General features: G+C 31.4%; 1 protein-coding gene across 1 annotated transcript in view; it reads right to left on the bottom strand.

Annotated features, from left to right (window-relative positions):
• Positions 1 to 15302: 15302 nt before the first annotated feature.
• Positions 15303 to 21080, bottom strand: part of vimar (visceral mesodermal armadillo-repeats) — a 49961-nt gene continuing 44183 nt past the window's right edge. The window contains exons 12-13 of the mRNA XM_069828191.1: positions 18737 to 19005; positions 15303 to 16520 (exon numbers count right to left, since the gene is read on the bottom strand). Coding sequence (XP_069684292.1) covers positions 16393 to 16520; positions 18737 to 19005 — 397 coding nt within the window. The 3' untranslated portion in view covers positions 15303 to 16392. The remainder of the gene's footprint in view (positions 16521 to 18736; positions 19006 to 21080) is intronic.

Below are 21080 nucleotides of genomic sequence, written 5' to 3'. Positions count from 1 at the left end.
TAAATGAAATAGACAAAGACGGATACAAAAATTATATATTCCACCATAGATAAAACAATTAGCCGTTAAGTTTGTCAAAGCAGTGCAGAAAACTTCAGACCTTCCATTGAAATTAAATTATACTGTATAGGTAAATACATGAAAACATGAAAATAAAAACTGAACATGATACAACTGAAATTAGATTAATATACAAAATTGAAAGAGTCCTATTTACTTATTAAATGATAACATACACAGTAAAATGTTGAGGTAAGAATACGTCTTTATTCTTATATACGTTTAAAGTATCTATTGTTACTGCTAAGACTTCTGATGTTAATACCGGTAATAGTGAAGATAAAGCATTTACTTTCTGAGTACACTTCCAAGATTAGTATGTGGTGATCTTTCTGGAGTAAGATGTTATGTAGGATGGAACAAATTATACATTTAGTAGCATCAGGGAACAGTTTAACATATTCACTATACCTCATAATGATGTGACTTAAGTTGTCTCCCATACCATGGCGCTCAGATGAGAACAGAAATAATAATTAACAAATACTAAATATCTTTGGTGAAGAATCTTACAAAAATTAAACAAGAAACATTAAGTTAACAAAAAATTTTTAATTACAATTTATTTAACGACGCTCGCAACTGCAGAGGTTACACCAGTGTCGCTGGTGTGCCGGAATTTTGTCCTGCAGGAGCTCTTTTACATGCCAGTAAATTTACTGACATGAGCCTGTCGCATTTAAACACACTTAAATGCCATCGATCTTGGCCGGGATCGAACCCGCAACCTCGAGCGTAGAAGGCCAGCGCTATACCAACTACGCTACCAAGGGTGACTTAAATCAACAATTTGTAATAGTATACAGAGTACGTGTGTTGTTTGTCACAAACATCAGTATCACCAAATTGAGTTGTTTAACCCTAAGGAATTTAACTGTGATGATATTTTAATAAAGTTACATGTCCAAATTTATGCTTAGGCACTAATTATTCAAATCACTAACAGCTCCAGAGTTAAGACAATTTTTTTAAACTGATCAATGACCAACAATAGAGAAGCAAAATATTTTAGATAACACCCTTTCAGATATCATCATCATCATCATCATCATCATCATCATCATCATCATCATCATCATCATTGTCGTCGACTGCAAATAAACACTAATATAGAGCCTAAGAACTGTTCGACTATAGAAATAAAAGAAGGAATGTAGAAAATAACTGGTTATTGCTACTGGAAATGAACTGACATTCGAAATATAAAAACAAAGTATTAATATTCATTTCCAATACAATGTTGAAAACTAAAAATTCTTTTCTATTAGTTAGTTAATATATAGTTATGTAGATTTTTTTATTACTTTCGCGTCAATTCTTATGCATTCTTAATTCTTAGACCTATATGAAAATAAATATACTGTAATCTATCTAAAAGCAAATGTATATTTAATTAGAGTTATTTACATCAGAACTGTTCACTTTAAATATCACAAAAACAGAAAATAATAATTTATTTTTAATTACTATAAATTAAATGATTTCTTTGTTGAAATCAGCTACATGAAAATGAAAATAATTAAGGATTAAATCAGATTGTTGAAAGAGATGCACCATACCAGTATTCATAAATCTGTTTTAAAGTTCATTCTCAAGCATTAGATCTGTATCAGCAACGGAAAAAAAAAAACAACTTACGAGACTACATTACGTTGATTCTTTCTTTTAATGTTTACATATGTAACTTACTAATTTCTTTCTGTGACTGACTGAAGAAACATGATAATTGCCAATAACATAAATATAGAATGAAAAGTGAAACACACTCTGAATGCTAAGATGTTGTTTGCAAGATCAAAATTCTTATATTTGTCACATACTGTCTCTGTGTAGTAACACCTTTCCCGCAATATAATTTTTCCCAGTATTTTTACGTTAAAAAAACTTGAGATTACAAAATACAGTATATATAAACACACCTGTTTAAATTTTAAAATTTTCAGCTACTAAATTTCTTTAACATAATCTTGTTTTGTTCCATCCATTACAACAAAATAATATGCTATACAAAATTAATCTTAAATTTATACAAAATGTAATGTTCATATATGTAAATCACATTAAGTGCCACTATTTTAAAACATTTTTGTAATAAAATATCCAACAATGAATCGTCAGATTACAGATAAAAATCACAGCCATACTAGCATAAACAACTTTTTGTCGAGTTATTATACCAAAAAATACAATAACATACAATCACAAAGCTAGTAAATAAAAACAAGTGTATAAAACTAATACGTCCTGCAGATAGTGAAGTTAATCACAATTTCCAAATTGCACATTATTATCACAAGTGTATGAATTTCTTACTAAGAGTATTCATAGAATCTTTCAAACATCTTATTCCATGAGTCTAAATTTATTTTTAAGCAAACTAAGAATATTTTACTTGCTAGATGGGCATTGTATGCAATTCTCAAAATTCCTATTTTTAAATATAGGCTACCTATATATTGAGACATTCACTGTCTAATGATTACTAATATTATTGTTACTATTACCGGTATTATTATAAGTTGGCACTTCTATCTGGCACTAAGCATTTTGCTTTTCATTCTTTTATAATAATTTGTAATTTAACAGCACATGGATTTGATCACTTTTCTAGTTCACACTCAATTTCATAAAACTATGTGTACCGGTACTGTTTTCTTACTCTTCTTACAGAAAATTTTTTCAGCTCTATGTATTGCAATAATTTTAATTTTATAATACCATTAACTAATTTCACCTAAACAGCAACACACATTTTTATAAACAGGCTACTGTAATATAGCAATATTATTTTCTATTTTTGGCCTTTACAATTTTCTTTGTTGCATAGGAAACATTATTGTGATTTATTGTTAAAAATATTTATTTATCAGAGTTCAATGAAGATTAACATTTGTAATGGAAAATTATTGTAATTTATTCCTAAATGATTAAGGTTATTTAATTTTTTATTACTTGTTTACGCAATTGATTCAAAATTTGTATAATTTGAAAAGATGAAGGTATTATAATTTTATATTTCAATCTATGGCCAGCCCTCTTAGGATAATAATTCTATGGTGCGTGGTAAAAAGGGCATAAGTCATACATTGCAAGTTCTGAGTAGACAAAAGCAAAGTTTGAAATGAGGACTAATATCATTATGATGGCTCGAAATCTGATACGCTACATCTTTATGGAAGATAGATATATGCCCTTTATATCATGTGAAGAAATGTATTTTTTGTATTCACATTGAGGTCATAACTCAATGTCTGACTTACGCTCTTTTTACCGCGCACCTTAGAATTATTCGTTTATGATTTGGAATAGTGGATATCATAGGGAAAAAGGACACGCAATTCTTAAGAAAATTATGTATACTATGCCACTCTGAATTGATTTCATAAAAAATATTACTTATAATCTTACACTACTATATAGGCCTACAATGTTGTTTTACATCTTGCTTAATTACTGAGTATACTGAAGTGAGTTTAATAAATTCAATTCAGAAAGTGTCTTAACACTATTCTGAATCAGTAGTTCCCAATCTATAGACTACAGAATCCTATGAAGGTCCAAAGTACAGTAAAATGAGTCCACAATCTGGTATCATTATCTGAAATAACAAGAATGATGAATGCATTACACTTTGAAATAACATACAATATTCTTTCCATTTTATCAAAATAATAATTTCAGAAAAATGTTTGTGATACTTGAAATTTTGCACTTTCTAGTAAACATAGGTAGTTTTACAGTGTCTGCAAAGAGACGAAAAGTGAGAGAATCTATATCTATCATTCTTTATTTGGCGATGACAAAGATGCCATGTTATGACTTACAATATATTGGCCATGTAACACAGTTTGTTTAAAGAGATCATATGTGAAAGTATTATGATAGTAAAAAATCGGACACCTAGCCTTCACTGAAAATTCTCTTTCGGGTTTGTTGTTCATTCTTATGACATGAAGATTTATATGATAATAGTATTAGGCATTCAAGTACGAACTTTAAATTGTGTCTTGCTTGTGAAGGAAGAGTACTGGTTTTAAAGTAAAAATAACGCATTTCTATATCATTACATTGGCCTTCAGCAAATTTTTTTTATTATTTTTCCAACATTTTTTTTCTTTTTGTCTTTTTCAACAACCACTTCTATTTTCTTCAATTTTCTGTAAAGAATATTTTAGAATGTGCAATGTCTATTGTGTTAACTTTTTTTTTTGTCTGTAACATTGAGTTGTACAGTAGTTTGAAATATATGTATGATAGTTTATTCCATAAATGTTACAACTACTGGCCCAATTAAATTTTACAAATGTGTAGTTTAATACTCTGTCAGCTAGTTTTATCACACAGTCTGCAGCACATGTGAATTTACTCGACAATAGTCCATAAATATGTGTTACAGTAGGTAGAAAAATATAATTTAAAATAAAAATACAATGGCAGATTAAACATTACAGAATATATTTTCACGAAATAATTCTTGGCCGTAAAAATATGGGAACCACTTTTATTATAATAATATTTCTAGCAGTGGACGTGTGCACATATGAAATGCAATGTTTAAAGTGAAATTTCTCTTTCACACAGAAAATAAACCTTCAATTTAGAATATTAAGATCAATGATTCTAAAACTTTCAGAACTTTTATCCTGAAGAAAGTAGTTCCTCTATAATGAACTTAGTGAAATCAGCTTTGTTTAATTTTTACCGTATTTACATATAAAAATACAATTGAATCGGTCATTTGGCAAAGACCACTTCTCCATAAAATCAAATTTTACAGGACAAAAAATTGTATTTTTCATAATTCACATTACCCATACATAAACTGAGATTACTAATATAAAAAGTGACTAATATGAATTGGTTTTTATGTATTAAAAGTTTTTTAAGTGTATAACCTCTTAATTATGTAAACATATATGTATCTTGGAGATGTGGTTTTTTCCGAAAAAAATTTACATTGAGGACTAAAAACAATGTTATCTGCTCGAACATAATGAGACAGAAATAATATTTTTCATAAATAGATATTAAAATACATATTTTATAATAATACCATAATAAGGATGACAATGAGTACTTAGAACAAATAAGTATAATATAGTTTTTTAATTTATGATACCAGAATATGAGTAGTACTTACAAATACATTAGTATGCATAAAGTATTTGTCTTTTTAAATAAACGGAATATTCACTAACATTAATATAATGACCATATTAACATAATAGAAAAATAAGTATGACAATATAGAGATGCAAACAGGATGTTGAATTTCTTATATCCTCTTCTTACATTTTGTGAAGTCAGTAGTCATTCAATATTTTCTAACTTTTTAGTTTTTCACATCTAGAAGTCTTCTTCTAGTGATTCAACATTAGCAGTTGTTGGCCAAGATAAGATATCTTCATAGAATACTTTTTTCACTAGGGAAGTAACAAACCAATTTCTTAATGTCGTTCATTTTTTTGTCATTAATGAGGAGCTTGCCTGAGTATACTATAGATGAAGGCAAGTTTGGTCTTACTCCAGAAGATTTTCTTGCCGCCAATTCAACAATATTGATGAGATGAGTGGCTCCAATGAAGTCTTATTGCAGTGCATTCTGTTGAAAAAGCTCACAGTGGCCTTCTCAAACCAATTGGTAGGATACCATGTAGGTTTCAGCAGTAACGCTTCATGCTAGAGATGGCGTTTTCGCACATAATATGTCTGCCATTACTGAGTCGATTGGTACCAAGAACTGAATTTCTGAAAAAAAAAGTGTAGATGTGGCCTTTTCCAAATAACTGATTCAATTAAGAAAACTGAATTGCATTACAGTAGAACCTCTATTATCCGTTGTAATGAAGGGGGTGGACTGAATGGTTAATCAAAAAAATCGGATAATCCGTACCATGAAATATTTTCGTAAATTAAGTGAATAATACTTGCATTTCTTAATTTCCTCCCTGCTCTTGTGTTTAAGATGCTAGGTAGTGAATCAGAAGTTCACTCATTCAAGCCTGCTTGTCAACGACGGATTTTTAAGGGGCAAGGAAATTCCTTGTAATGGCTGTCAGCAGAAACATAGGAGTAATACAGATCTCGTGTTGTAGATGTACGTACTTTATACACTTTATTGTTGATTTATATTAAATCGCGCACAGTTGCAACACTAATCTCGTACTTTGATGCGAGACGAGACACAGTTTCTCTTTCCCCAGACCACTCAATTATTTGCGTTTTTTTTTTTCGGTACTTAGCACAACACTTTTTCTTTTGACACTCATGAAATAAATTTTATATAGACGTTGTATAGTACAGCAAGTCGAACAGCAGATCATACTGTGTAAGTGTCAAGGTTTACAATAACACTCTCTAGAAAAAATACGTACTGGTACTAATATAAGTATAGTAGTTCTTCATACATATGAAGAAGATAGACTATATTATGTGTGTCTGTAGCAAAAAAAGAAGAGAGCGAGAGAAAGATAGTCGGATAATTCGGTAATCAGTTAATAGGGTGACGGAAAATCGGGGTTCTACTGTATATTAATTCTGCACTTACCTTACCTATTTAGTAATATGAGAAGAAATAAGACATCAATAATGCTCTTGAACTTCAGTTATCGAGTATCAGAGTGCTTCAGATGGTTAACTATATATACATATATATATATATATATATATATATATATATATATATATATATATATATATATATGTATGAAGAGTACATTAAGTTCTGGTTGACTTTAATTCTACATTAATGTGAATTACTTCTCAATCACTAACAAAAAAATACACTTCCAAATACTGGATTTGAGTAGTTACGAATTATTTTATGATAATTTTCAGAAGGATTATTAATAATGAAATACTTTAATTAATTGATAATATATTATTTTCGTAGTCTTGAACAACATGAAGTATGAAATTACACAATAAAGATGTAAAAAAATATATATATGACCAGTTACTTTAAAAACAAGTGGACAAGATCGGGTAAACTCCATTATGAATATTACTACGGTTTCCAATTTCATAATAGATAATTGCATATCATTCATCTCTACAAGTAAAAATATTAGCAATGAAAAACCAATTAAATTTTTCATATAGACTGTAGTCAAAGAGGCTGTACTGTACAAAAACTGAAATACATAAGGTACCACTTCATAGTTTATTCATTATAAAGAAGGAGGAGTAAGAAGAGGAGAAAGGAGGAGAAGGAGAGGGCATTCTTACAATTTCAATACGAATAGCTGAAAATGTTTGCATAGTGTACGCCAATGTTTTCTCAAATGTGGTGTGTTTGACTTAAAAGTCTTCTATGTAGGCCTATGTAGAGGAAATTTTCAATATAACAGAATCGTTGATTACTGAGGTGAAAGATGTTTATTTCGAGGTTAATCTTCATTTCAATATCGTTGCTAAGATTCTACTTCTCGATCTAGAAATTTCATGACAACAATTCAATAACATGAAGTTTTAGTACCACCAGCATTCAATTTCATTTTTTCTAATCTAATTCATGAAATTCCTTTCATGTACAGTAGGAGACATCGGCCTAAGAACAATGAAAATAAACTACATCATCGTACTTGTAAAGTTTCAACTCGCTAGATTTCTGAAAGATGACTACTTTTGTTATTCAATCCTTCATATCTGGATATGTTAACTATCACAAACATCTGACGTAATAGTAGAAAACATTTGTGGTAGGTATGGCTAAGCATCAGTACTGGATTATACTCTCATTCATTCACCATAAAGTCGTGATTCCATATCTGCTTATTCAAAACATTCTAAAATGCTTTTATTGGATACAACAATTTTCTTTCAACTTTAACTCTATGCAAATTATTAAGGTACACTCTCATATATTAAAACTGATCCCAGAATTTGGCTTACAAAGGAAAAACAAGTGAAACATTAACAGTTTCAACAACACTTTTAATGACACTTGAGCTTATGTATACATTATTTCTGACAAGAGTTTCATATTTTATATTTAATGCAAGCCTATGTTGATTCCAATCAGACCAGTAATTTAAGACTCTATTATTTGAAATCAAGATATTCTCTGTTATACACCAGAAATTATTAATAAATTAAAATGTTGCTACTGAAAGTCGTATTAAATGCAATACATACTGATAACCAAAGTGTTACATTGTTATACATAAAACACACTCACCACAGTGCCAATTTTCATTACAGTATCAAAAGAAAAAAAAAAAAACAACTATATAACTGAAGCGTTGGGCCGAATAACAGTCTATGTTACAATTTTTCGAAATCGAATTTTTAATGGAATAATGCTCTGTAATGTATAGTCTTACACAGCTGTCACAAAAATTGTTTTTCAATATTGTATCAGAGGGTTATAACCACGTATTTCTTGGTTGGAACAACGATCTATGTCACTAGTCACTTCTAGCATAGCCAGTTGTTTACATCATATCGGGAGTTAATGCATGGGAGTTTGTTCTCTTTACGAATACTGGGTATTTGAACTCTGTGTATCATGTATTGGTTACTCTCAGGGGCGGCTGCAAGGGGGGGGGATTAAGGGGATATATCCCCTCCCGAAATTTTGAGAAAAATACGAAACAAGAAACAAAACTAATATTAATTTTAATTCGTGAATGTACATAGGAATTAGAGAGTTTTCCACGTAAATTCTCTTTGTTAAATTCCAAGAATTGCAGGAAGACAAACACAGAGTTCTTACTTCAAGACAGAGAGTCATGAAGAGTATTTTAGGCTTTTAATTTTCCTTCCCTTCTTAGACTATTTCATTAGTCAGCTCAAGAACAGGTTTTTAAATCATAAGGGAATCCTAAAGTCCATACAAACTTTGCTGCCTAAAAACATAGTGCGAGCGTCAGATGAAGATTTAGAAACTGCTGTTCAGGCTGTAGTAAATCAGTGGCCCAATGATGTTGATGCATCACCAGAGTCTTTCTTCAATGAATTGAGGATGCGGAGAAGAAATTTCTTTGATCAGAAAAATCTTCAGCTAATACCTACTGATTTTATATCATCTTTGAACAGGTGCAATGAAATTATTTTTCCCTGTACTCACAAGGCGCTGAAACTTTTCTGCACATTGCCTGTAACTACAGCAACACCAGAACTATCGTTCTCAACTTTGCGGTATTTGAAGACTTACTTGAGGAGCATGATGGGAGCAGATAGATTAAATGGACTGGCCTTGATGTATATACATAAAAATGTACAAATAAAAGCTCATGAAGTACTGGATGAAATGTCTAAGAAGCCTCATCGCCTTCTTCTGTAAATGTCATTCTGTCATTGTTTTTGTATTGCAGTCATTGTAAATGTTAGAATAAAAAAAATTATGGTTTATTTAACAACGCTCGCAATTGCCGAGGTTATATCAGCGTTGCCGGTGTGCCGGAATTTTTTCCCTCAGGACTTCTTTTACATGCCAGTAAATCGACTGATATGAGGCCCGTCACATTTAAACACACTTAAATGCCATCGAGCTGGTTTGGGGTAGAACCCGCAACTTTGAGCACAGAAGGCTATACCGACTACGCTACTCAGGTCAACTTGTAAATATTTGTGACTCGGAAACAAATTGTGAGTATATACACTTATTTCTCATTACTCCATTTTTACTATCTCCTCAAATCCCTCCCCGAAACAAAATTCTGCGTCCGCCCCGGGTTGCTTTATTATGTAAAGTGAACGACTGCAAGACAGTGACGATTTCTACGGTCTATATTGACCAGCTAAATAAATCTAAAAAATAAAGGATCCAGACAAATTAATATTAATAAGTGGAAAGATATGTCACGAAAGTCGCTGAGAGATAGTACTCTTGAGTATACAACAAGGAAGACGAAGTCACAAGTTAGTGCGAAAGATCCCCCAAATAATGTAAGTTCCTGTCTTGTTATTTTTGCAGTATTTTATTAGTTGTATTTATTTGCTATAATGTCCAGCAATAAAGAAAATAGATGCTGATTTACCATTGCAGCCCACCAAATACTACTGGGACGCCCGCAGGAGGATGAAAGAAATCCAAGATCCTTAGCATTGGTAAACAACATTAGTTGTATTTTAATTTACACTTTACCTAGTATTAGTTGGTCTATGTTGTGTTTGCCACTATAGTTTATCTTAGAATTTTATCAAGGTATTTCGTTTCAGGAACAGATTTGTGGAAATTCTTGTAAGGAGATGTGCTCACAGCTTACTCTTATGTCAGAAAGGGGCTGTTAAAAATGTATTACTCTTTTACAGTCAGCAGTTAACAACTGTGATTGTTATTGTCTTAATTATTAATAAAATTTATACTTAACCGATAAGCAATCTGTTGGAATGGATACTGAATATTCGGGACAGGGGTTCAAATACCATCCCCCAACAATTTCTCAACTGTAATATTTATTTTTTTTAATTCGTTTGTTATTGTTACAACTTTCATTAATTTAATGGTGTCCCTACATCTCAATACTGCAGTTATTTTCTAATAACAGTGTTATTATTTGATCAATATTGCATGTTTATTCATAATATGATATTGAGTGTAACTTTAATAAATTACATGGTGTTAATTCATATTAATATACTAGCCGTACCCGTGCGCTCTGCTGCACTTGTTACAAATAAATATAAAGTAATTACATAATTAAAATACGACGTTTGATCCACGGAACATACGTGTTTGATAGAAGGATAAATCGTTTAATATGTTACTTAATTTAAATTGTATTTAAAATATTAAAATGCGATCATTTTGGTCCAGAGACCACTCATTTGGTGCAATGACAATTCCTTTAATATGTTTCTTAATTGTTATTACATGCAGCCATAGTTTAATGAAGATTGACATATCATTTAGTAATTAATTAGCTTCCGATATTACTTCATACAAACACAGAAACATTCTCCGTAGGCTATGCTTAATAGCTTTCGATTGTTGTTGTCCAAGGCCCCTTATAGACGAAGTCACTTGTTTTTATTTCATTACAGCGCCTTAGGTGGCATTGTTATCTTAATTTTAAAACCCTTTTACCTCATTAAATATCAGTCCTATCAAAATTTTGTGTAGAATAAAACTTATCGGGAATCATTTTTAAAGAAACCTTTGTTATGTAACACTTTTCATGAAAATTAATAATAAGGGAGATATTTCGATTTATTTAATTCAACCCCCCTTATAAGCCCCCTTTTAAATAAGGTATTTTGAATGCTATATATCCTAAAATCTAAGTTAAAACGAACTTAATTTATATTCCAATTTTCATATAAATCAGTTCAGCCATTATCGCGTGAAAAGGTAACAAACATCCAGACAGACAGACAGAAATTAAAAAAAAAGCGATTTTCGGTTTCAGGATGGTTAAATATACATGTTAGGACCAATTATTTTTGGAAAAGCGAAAATTACCAGAAAAATTTCCGCTACAGATTTATTATTAGTATAGATATCATTTAAAAATGAATGTCGTAATCATTTTCTTCATAATTTAACCTTTTTATTGATTTTGTATATTTCATAATATTCTGATTGTATAAAACTGTTTGTCAGTATTTCCCAGTAGCATTTCTGTGGAGTTAAAAATGTTACAAACTTCTATGATGTGTAATATGACTTTCAATAACATATAATCATATACTTTGCTGAGTATACAAAACATACTGATGGAATAATGGTCTATGTTGCCTGTCCGATAGTAAATTTATGAGTGAAATTACTATGTAACATTTTTGGTCCTCCTGCAAAGTTAGCAGATATACTGTTATTCGGCTCAATGCTTCAACTGTTAACTGTTTCCTTGTTACAGGAGCATAAATGATGAATTTTCTATATTAATTATCTAATGGTTCGTCATCTAAACCATTTTTATTTTTTTAGTCTACAGTTACATTTAATTATATATTGTTTACGTACAGAAAACCACTTTAAACCAAAACTTACAGGATCAATAATAATTTCTCTCTTTTCTTTAATGTTCGTCAAAGAACATTATACTTAATGTTAGTTTCCAGAAAACCATATTTATATTAGTGTGTTCAAAAAGAGGTATAATCAGTTTATTTTATTCACGTCATTAAACATAAATTCAGTTAATAATTATCAATTCTGTAATTAATAGAATGGAACGATTTTGCAGTTAAATGAGACAAAATGATACCTGGAGGTTGGATCAGATCAATAAGAGAACACAAAATATTTGTAAAATAAAACTTTATGTTTAGAATATGATGCATATCACACTTACATGAAGTTATGAAATACTGTAGAAATTTTACATTGTCTCTTTATATTTTGAACTTGCAAGTACTGGTTTAAAGAAGTGAAGAATTACATTATTTAACTTTAGAAAACAATTTTTTATAGTAAATTGCGAAAAAGATTTTAAACATTATGCATAGACTTGCGCACTGTATTACTGTTCCAAGATTTTCTTTAAAAATAATTTACAATATAAATTCCTGATATGGAAAAAACCTCTATACACTTGAGTAATAATATCCATTTTCCATTACATTATCATATCCTCACAAAGTTTCAGAGGTTACAACATTATTTTCTTTAAACTGAAATTAAATATTTTTATGTATTTAAAAATTACATCTATCAGTAAACTACTTTTTAGAGAAACTAAAATCTATATCCTATGGAATGTAATTTATAAACCTTATTAACCAAACTTACGACGTACATTTTTTGCTTTCTAATCCAATTTAATGTAAAAATACACTGTCGGGGAGGGGAAGAAAAATTCAAATACTGTCTTGAATGGAAATGGAATATGAACATGCAGAGAAGGACATAAAGAATCTAATGAGAAATTGCCCAGGTAACGCCGTATAAAGCACATGTGTTCGAAAAATCTTTAATGTAAACCTAAAACATACAATAAGAAACATATTAGACATAAAATGTTGTTCCACTTCTAATTCATTGTCATAGAATTGTAAATATAATGAGGCATACTGATACTTACATACAATAAATTATAATGAAACAACTAACATGAAATTTTATTTGAGGTTCTATTACAATTCAGTGCTATTGGATGTAATATTTGCCATTACTTATGGTAGTACATTAAATTGATATATTTGATTACATTAAAGCTTGTATACGTGTAACAAAACAATAGGAAACAAATGCATTATTTGTACAAAATTAGAATGTTACTTTCTTAATACAGCGAAGATTGTGCATATCAGGTTGAAAGTTAAATTTGTGAAAATTAATCACATCACAGGTGCAATGCATTTCCGGTAAATATAAATACAAATCCTCGTCTCAAATGCACAGTATTCAAAATTTGCATCTCTACGTCTTTTATCTCCTATGTATTAAGAACAAAATAAGTCCATGAAATTCATTTGTTAAGAACATCAACAAAACAATGAAATGATATTTAAAAAAATACAAATCCCTTGTACTTCACAGTATAACATGTCTTACTACAGAAAACAAAGGTAATTTTTTTATCAATACTCTCCTGTTGGAATACTTTCCTTCAACTAAAACTATCTTCAGAAAACACACTGTGTCTTTCTTGTGTTAAATTTTACATTACCTAGTTAACATATTTCAGTCTGCTATCGGCCATCTTCAGAACTGGTTGTTGCTGGTCTTGGCGCCTTTTGTTTGTGCTTCCTGTGGGGGTGTGTTTGTTTAGGGTAATGAGGAGTCAAAAAGTGTGTGTGTTCTGAAATTGAGCTGTGTGTTGAGAATTTCATTTGGGTGTTTTTTTGTGTGTCTATATATTTCGTATTGTTCTAGTGTGTTTAGTTTTTGGCTTTTTGGTTGAATGTGTAGAATTTCCATGTCTGTGTTGATGTCTCTGTAGGTGTGGTTAACAAAAAAAAAAAGCCAAGACCAGTAACAATCAGTTCTGAAGATGGTCGACAGCAGGCTGAAACATGTTAACGAGGTAATGTAAAATTTAACACAAGAAAGACACATAATACGTTTTCCGAAGTGATATAGTGTTAAAAGTTGTGTAATCAAGATATTGTTGTTGTTTTCTAATGCCAGGCATTTGACAATAAAGTCATTTGACCTCTTCCACTGACTTTATTGTCAAAAGCCTGGCATTAGAAATCAAGATGTATAAAACTATCTCCTTTCTCCAACATTGACAGAGCCAAAGGAAACACTTCTTAAATGTATTTTTATGGTGTCACTGTAATAATTTATTCTCTAGAACGGGAATATAGACAAATTTATCTTTTGACAGACTGAACAATAAAACTAACGATCAAGGAAGTACTGAATGGTGAAAAATAAACACAAATTGATGTCATCATGTCCTAAAACTTAACATCTCGAGTGTTTTGAAACTTCATTAAGGTTCTATCATCAGGGCAAATTGGCATGGCCTTAAGGATCAGTCGTCTATTCTGTTGGACTCATTATGCTTAGCTGCTGCAAATGCAAACAATAATTGGGCCCAATATAACAGACCCACAAAAGTAAATTACCCTTCAGATCGTGCCATTCAAGTATTAGACCATGTGGCCCATTATAGTCTCAAAGAAGAATTGTCCCTCAGAATCTACATGTAGTTCCGAAATATTGGAAATGTTAGGTTCCAGTACACGGTGGAACACCCAAAAGCCTACTTCTCAACATAAACACCATGAAAACCTAAAAAATCATAGTAATTAAATCCTTTGGAGAATACCAATAATTATAGAGAGAGAGCTTCATCCTGTACACAGACTATAGTATACTGAATTGTGCATTAAAAAATTGAAGATTATTATAGTTTAAAGCTATTTAAGCATTGCAATATTAATCCACATGTATATTGAAATGAATGTAATTTATCAAATATATCCATTCAAATTTGCACTACTATCTATGTGCGTTTTAATTTAATTTGAGACATTCAAAGAAATCGTCCTTCTGTAAAGTATAATTGAGCAAATTTATTAGCATTATATAGTAGCAAATAGCATACTATTTATTTCACTAATCAATAGCTTAAAAAATATAAAGAAAGCACCATAGTTCCCTTTCACTTCACTACAAACAATACATATATAGCAAGATTTTAGTTTATGTCTGCAATGTAAGGTATATGTCATGCTAAAATTGTTGCATTTGATTTCATTTTCGTGCTATAAGACTATACAGTTATAATAATCTGAACATAAATACTACGTAGGATATTCACGACAATAGAAAGCTTATGTAATAATCATACTCACCTAAGCAATAACATTATGAGATCAACTAGGTTAGTGAAAGAGAAAAAAAAAAAAAAACATATGGAATACTTTGGCTCTCGAATGATATTCAAAGCTACTTACGATTCCGATCTCAAAAAAAAAAAAAAATCTCACCTATATACAGAAAGACATAATTGCAGGATGAGAGTATGTTTATATAAATATGTTAGTAATTTTAACCTGTTGCACAATGCCACGAGCTTACACTACTTAATGTAAAACCACTCTTTTATGATGTCCTGCTTTTGTGCCCCATTCTAATTACAGAAATGAGCATTCATTCATGTTTCGTATCAAAGTTGTGGTGTGAACACAATGAGCTACATGTAAATAACCCGCCATTAAGTAAATTCCTATAAAATTACATATACATCATATATTACTCAACTATATGTGACAATATTTGTGCCGTTATTGTATCTTCATTACCGACTTATTGTCTACAGATATTATATGGCTCAGTCCATTTGCAGCATCGAACATTTCGCCATTTATTTGTTAATATTTTGAGGTAAGAAATTTCATTCCCTTAAAAAATCTTCAACGAAATTCTATAGCAAATTATCTGCTTTGACAAACTTTATCGAACTTTTATGCGATATGCTCAAATTTAAATAACTTGTACTCAACCATTACAAAGTTAAATCCAAAGTATTTCAACATATCTACAAGAAACAGCCAAATATTATATATTTTTGCCTTTGTTTTCTTATTCAAAGTTACCTTACTTTCACAGTAATACCTTCTCAATTACCCATGATAAACACAACTATTTTCTAATTATAAAATTCAACATGTATAAAAGCAATAAAAGCAATTAAACTGGTCTACCTTATGCAGAAAATTCAACTGGTAATTACCAATGCTGACACGAATTATAAATATCTTATAAATATTTAAACAAGTCCATTTGAAAAAACAATGTGCTTACAAGCTTAAGCAAGTTCAAATTGCAAATTGCTTTAAACAGTCCCACATAAGCAAGACATCATTAAAAGATAACTCTCAAATGAGAAGATGTTTAAACATTGAGATAATGAGATCACAAGAGATTAAAGAACCAAATTAATTGTGGAGCAAATAATTGAACAATCTGCAATTTATGTTTAAAGCTCAGCCAGAATCCAACATTGATGTCAACTGAGAAATCCGATCACTGAAACTGGCCACATTCTCCTCGGAAGAAAGTTTTGACAGTGCTGTACTGATACCAGAGTCAATGAGATGATGCTGTAATATATCTGGAAGAAAATACAAGTGTTAAAAAAATACATTAGAGTCAGAATACATTAACATTGAAATCCAGTAACTATGGAATATTTAAAGATTCTAATTTCATCAGGAATAATGTTAGACAAGCTTGTAACAGACAGTGTTTTCATTCAACTAATTAAAATATAAAAACAATTATTACAGTATTAAAACACACAATGTTGAACAGTTATTAAAAAGTACCATTTAATTAAAGAAAAAACGAACTGTAGGAAACACATGAAAGTTGTTATAACCATATTCCTAAGTGATACAAAGTGTTAAAAGTGTGTAATCTAGATGCAATACACAAGTTTTTATGGACAAGCAAAAATGCAAAAATTATACAAACATTTACAATAAGAGACAGTGGAGAGCTTCATAAATGGTTATTTTAAATATTCTTAATCCACAGTTAATTCCCGATTTACCACGAAACTGCATTTACATTGGCAACAGGGCATGACTGTTTGGCCAAACACCTGCATAGAATTGGAATATATCAGTCCCCTAACTGCCCATTATGGAACTCAAACCAAGAAATGGATTCGGAACACCTCAAAATCTGTGCTTCAGTGGCTGACCATGATAATATCTTTGAAAAATATTGGAGTGCAAGAGGTCAAATGACTTTATTGTCGAACGTCTGGCATTAGAAAACAACAACAACAACAAATGTTCTTAATCATTTCGTACTAATATGAAAATTAATCTTTAGATGTTCCTTCATTTAAACATTTTCACATAAATATAATTTATTGCAAAGAAACAACATTTCATAGTTATCAACTTGGCTAATTTTTCCCGAGTGATATAATAAAAATTCTTGCAATGCTACCTATATTTTGTTCAGTGTCGAAGTTATTATGCCAGACATTTTGTTGTTTAATAAGACTGAGGTCTGGGCTGTGTGCTGGCGAGTTTAGGAATTGTATCTCAACAGAGTGTAAATATTTCATCATACAACAAGAAGCAGGGGTTGGGCTTTTTCACGCATAAAGGTGAATCAGTGTGCATTCAGAGCACCACTCTCCAATGAAAACAAACACTGTCCAGGCCTCGAAGTTGATAACAACCCATACTACACAGTGTACACTTAAAATGTTATATGCAAAGTCAACTTGCCGTATCTGTGTGACCTCGCTGTACCTTACAGCTGATATTGGTCATCTTATGGCGGTGACTCACTTGCTCCGTCATGCAATTTGGTCATGAGATAAAAAAAATTATTATATACTTTTCTTTAATTACAGTACTGTCTCCTTGCCGTTTGTCCAACAAATTCGGAGTTCATTGTACATTAAATATAAATTATATTATACAGTCAACTCCCGAGAATTCACAGTAATTAATGCATGAACTTCTGCGAAATATCGAAAATCGTGAATTATCCGCAAAAATTTGTTGTTATTGTTTTCTAATGCCAGGCGTTTGACAATAAAGTCATTTGACCTCTTGCACTCCAATATTTTTCAAAGATATTATCATGGCCAGCCACTGAAGCACAGATTTGAGGTGTTCCGCATCCATTTCTTGGTTTGAATTGCACAATGGGCAGTTAGGGGACTGATATATTCCAATTCTATGCAGGTGTTTGGCCAAACAATCATGGGCTGTTGCCAATCTAAATGCAGCTACAGACGATTTTCGTGGTAAATCGGGAACTAACTGTGGATTATGATGCAGAGAGTTCCATTTTTTCCCTTGAGATTGTAAAAATTTGTATTATTATTTATAATCCAGTAAAAGTTAGTCTGACAGGTTTAATTACTAAAATACACTTCAAAATCTTAAGTACAAAATGTGAAACAGTCCAAACAATTTTGAATAAAATTATTGATGACATTTCCCCTGTTACAGATTATAGTACGTTGAACATTCTGCAATGAAATTATGCTACATTTTAGCATTACGCTATGGATGTTATGCTACATGCTACTTGAATTCTGTTAAGCATAGTATAATTATGCTACAGTTGGCAACTCTGGTCGAAAATGTTGGAGTGGGGAGGAAGAGAGCATACATCGAGTAAAAATGGAAATAACAACTTTATCACGAATTATATGCAATGTCAATTAACCACATTCGAATTATCGGGAGTCAACTGTAAATAATAACTGAAACATCTGAAATTATGAAATTGATTTACAATTTAAATTATTACATATTTGTTATCTGAATAAATATTTTACAACATAAATCTTACCTGATTTTGCCAATTGACTGACTAATGATAAAATGTTTTGTATTATTTCACATGCCAATGTTGGTCCAAAATCGTTAAGCAATCTCACTAATTTTACACCAATTTTAGCTTCAAGTAAATTTGATTCAGCATCAGCTCTCCGCATTGCTGCTAGTAATGTAAGTGCAATTATAGCTTCATTCTGCATAACAGCATGTTCGGCAGTAAGCATATCTACGAGGCATGGGACAGCGCCACCTTCCAGAATAGTTTTTAAAACTTCCTGGTCTCTGAGGAAAAGATAAAAATAATGCCATAAGAACAATCATTCTAAAACCACTGAGTTTAAAGTTACACATATAAAAAAACGTACAGTAATGGCAAAAAAAACCGGACTGACCCTTGTAGCTGGTTTCAGAGCCTTGTTCACTCCAGAGCACGATAGACTGGTAACTAAGACTTTCGTGGTTCGAATCCTGCCTGGGAAGGAAACTTTTTTTTTTGTTCCTTATTCAAATTTATTCCCAATAACTTTTCAAGTGCAGCGATATTTTACTACTTAATTAACTTATTATTCCCAGAACATGAATTTTACCAGCAATCAAAAAGTATTGGGAATAAATTTGAATAAGGAACAAAAAAAAGTTTCCTTCCCAGGCAGGATTCGAACCACGAAAGTCTTAGTTACCAGTCTATCGTGCTCTGGAGTGAACAAGGCTCTGAAATAGCTACAAGGATCGGTCCGGTTTTTTTGCCACTACTGTACACTAGTAAAATGTCCTCATATATATTACTAAAACAAAGTAATATTCAAGATACAAAATGACTGCACTGACTGCATTTCTAATGCAATAATGGTGATACTTGTGAAGTTCCTCACAAGCTTACAAGCAGATATTCTCATGAGAACAGATAAAAAAGTTAATTTTTTTCTTCCACCATGTTAATATGTCAAAACAAGTGCATGTACAAATTTTGGCCACTCGAGCGCAATTATGAAGGCCATAAAAAATTAGTTTCCATAGGGTCGTTTACAGATAGAAAACACAATTTCATTGGAAAAAATTATACAACTACTGTTGAGCTATTTTTCAACATATTCCCCACTAGAACTGAAACATTTGTCATACCGTGGGATCGACAGAGAGGTGCAGACGGCTGTCACACACTGGTTCTGATCCCAGGCGACAGACTTGTACGACATAGGGCTATAAAAGTTTATCTCATGGTATGACAAATGTCTCAATTCCGATGGGAATATGTTGAAAAATAGCTCAACAATTAAATAGCCACACAGAACAAAGTTGTAACCTGCAAATACAGAATTCTTCAAAAATGAGGAAAAACACATTGTACTGTACATTTTTAAAATTTTTTAAAGCAAGGTTGACAATCAGACATGTGTGCTGATTTTAATACGAGTACAAGCATTACACACAGCGCATCATTAACAACCTTTATTCAAGAAAAAGTCAACTTATGAGAAATGAGGGTTACAGCCTTGTTCTGGGTGGCTATTCAATTGCTGTATCAGTTCCAATAAATATTTCCATGAAATTGTGTTTTGTTTCAGTAAACGGCCCCAGGGAAACGTATTTTTTTACGGCCCTGATAATTGCACTCGAGTGGCCAAAATTTCTATAAGCACTTGTTTTGACATTATTAACATGGTGGAAGAAAAAATAATAACTTTTTTATCTTCCCCATGAGAATGTTTGCTTGTTAGTTTAAGCCTTTCTCATGCCAGTTCAAAGCACCGATAATGTTAGCACTGACGAGATTATAAAATGAACAATGGTAGAATGAAGATGGTAGAACTCATCAATGATCCATCACAGTCTTCGTCAGTAGACATAAATACTGTTTTTGTCTTTGTCATCATTTTCTTCTTTTCTACTTCCCATTTATTATTTTAATCTCCTTCATAATTTGCTTTTTTTGCGTTTCTGATTTTTTTCTCATCCTCTTCTTTCTCCACCATCTTATTTCATTATGATCAGCTGTAGCAGTAGCACCACCATATTCATAATTTTGTTATTCCTCATCCAGAGGTTAGTAAAACAGCAATCATATCACTGGATTTGTCCCCTTCTGGCTAGGAATGTATTGAAAAAGAATATATACACTACTGCTTATGAAAAGTGCAACACCCAGAAAGAATGGCTCAAACGACTCCAAACTCGGGAGATGTGTAGAACAGTGTACCAACAATAATTGATTATGTTTCCAGAGAGATGGCGTACACATAGGCCCAACAGTGATGTCTCTTGTGTCACCAGCAAGGTCAGTGTTATGCCTTGCTCAGTCAGTGCAGAGCTTCCAAACGAAGTGGAAACATGAAAGCTAGTGCAGGTATGCCTCGTCG

Source organism: Periplaneta americana, chromosome 6, assembly GCF_040183065.1.
Source record: "Periplaneta americana isolate PAMFEO1 chromosome 6, P.americana_PAMFEO1_priV1, whole genome shotgun sequence".
NCBI classification, from domain to species: domain Eukaryota; kingdom Metazoa; phylum Arthropoda; class Insecta; order Blattodea; family Blattidae; genus Periplaneta; species Periplaneta americana.
This window is presented reverse-complemented; position numbering and strand designations above follow the sequence as displayed.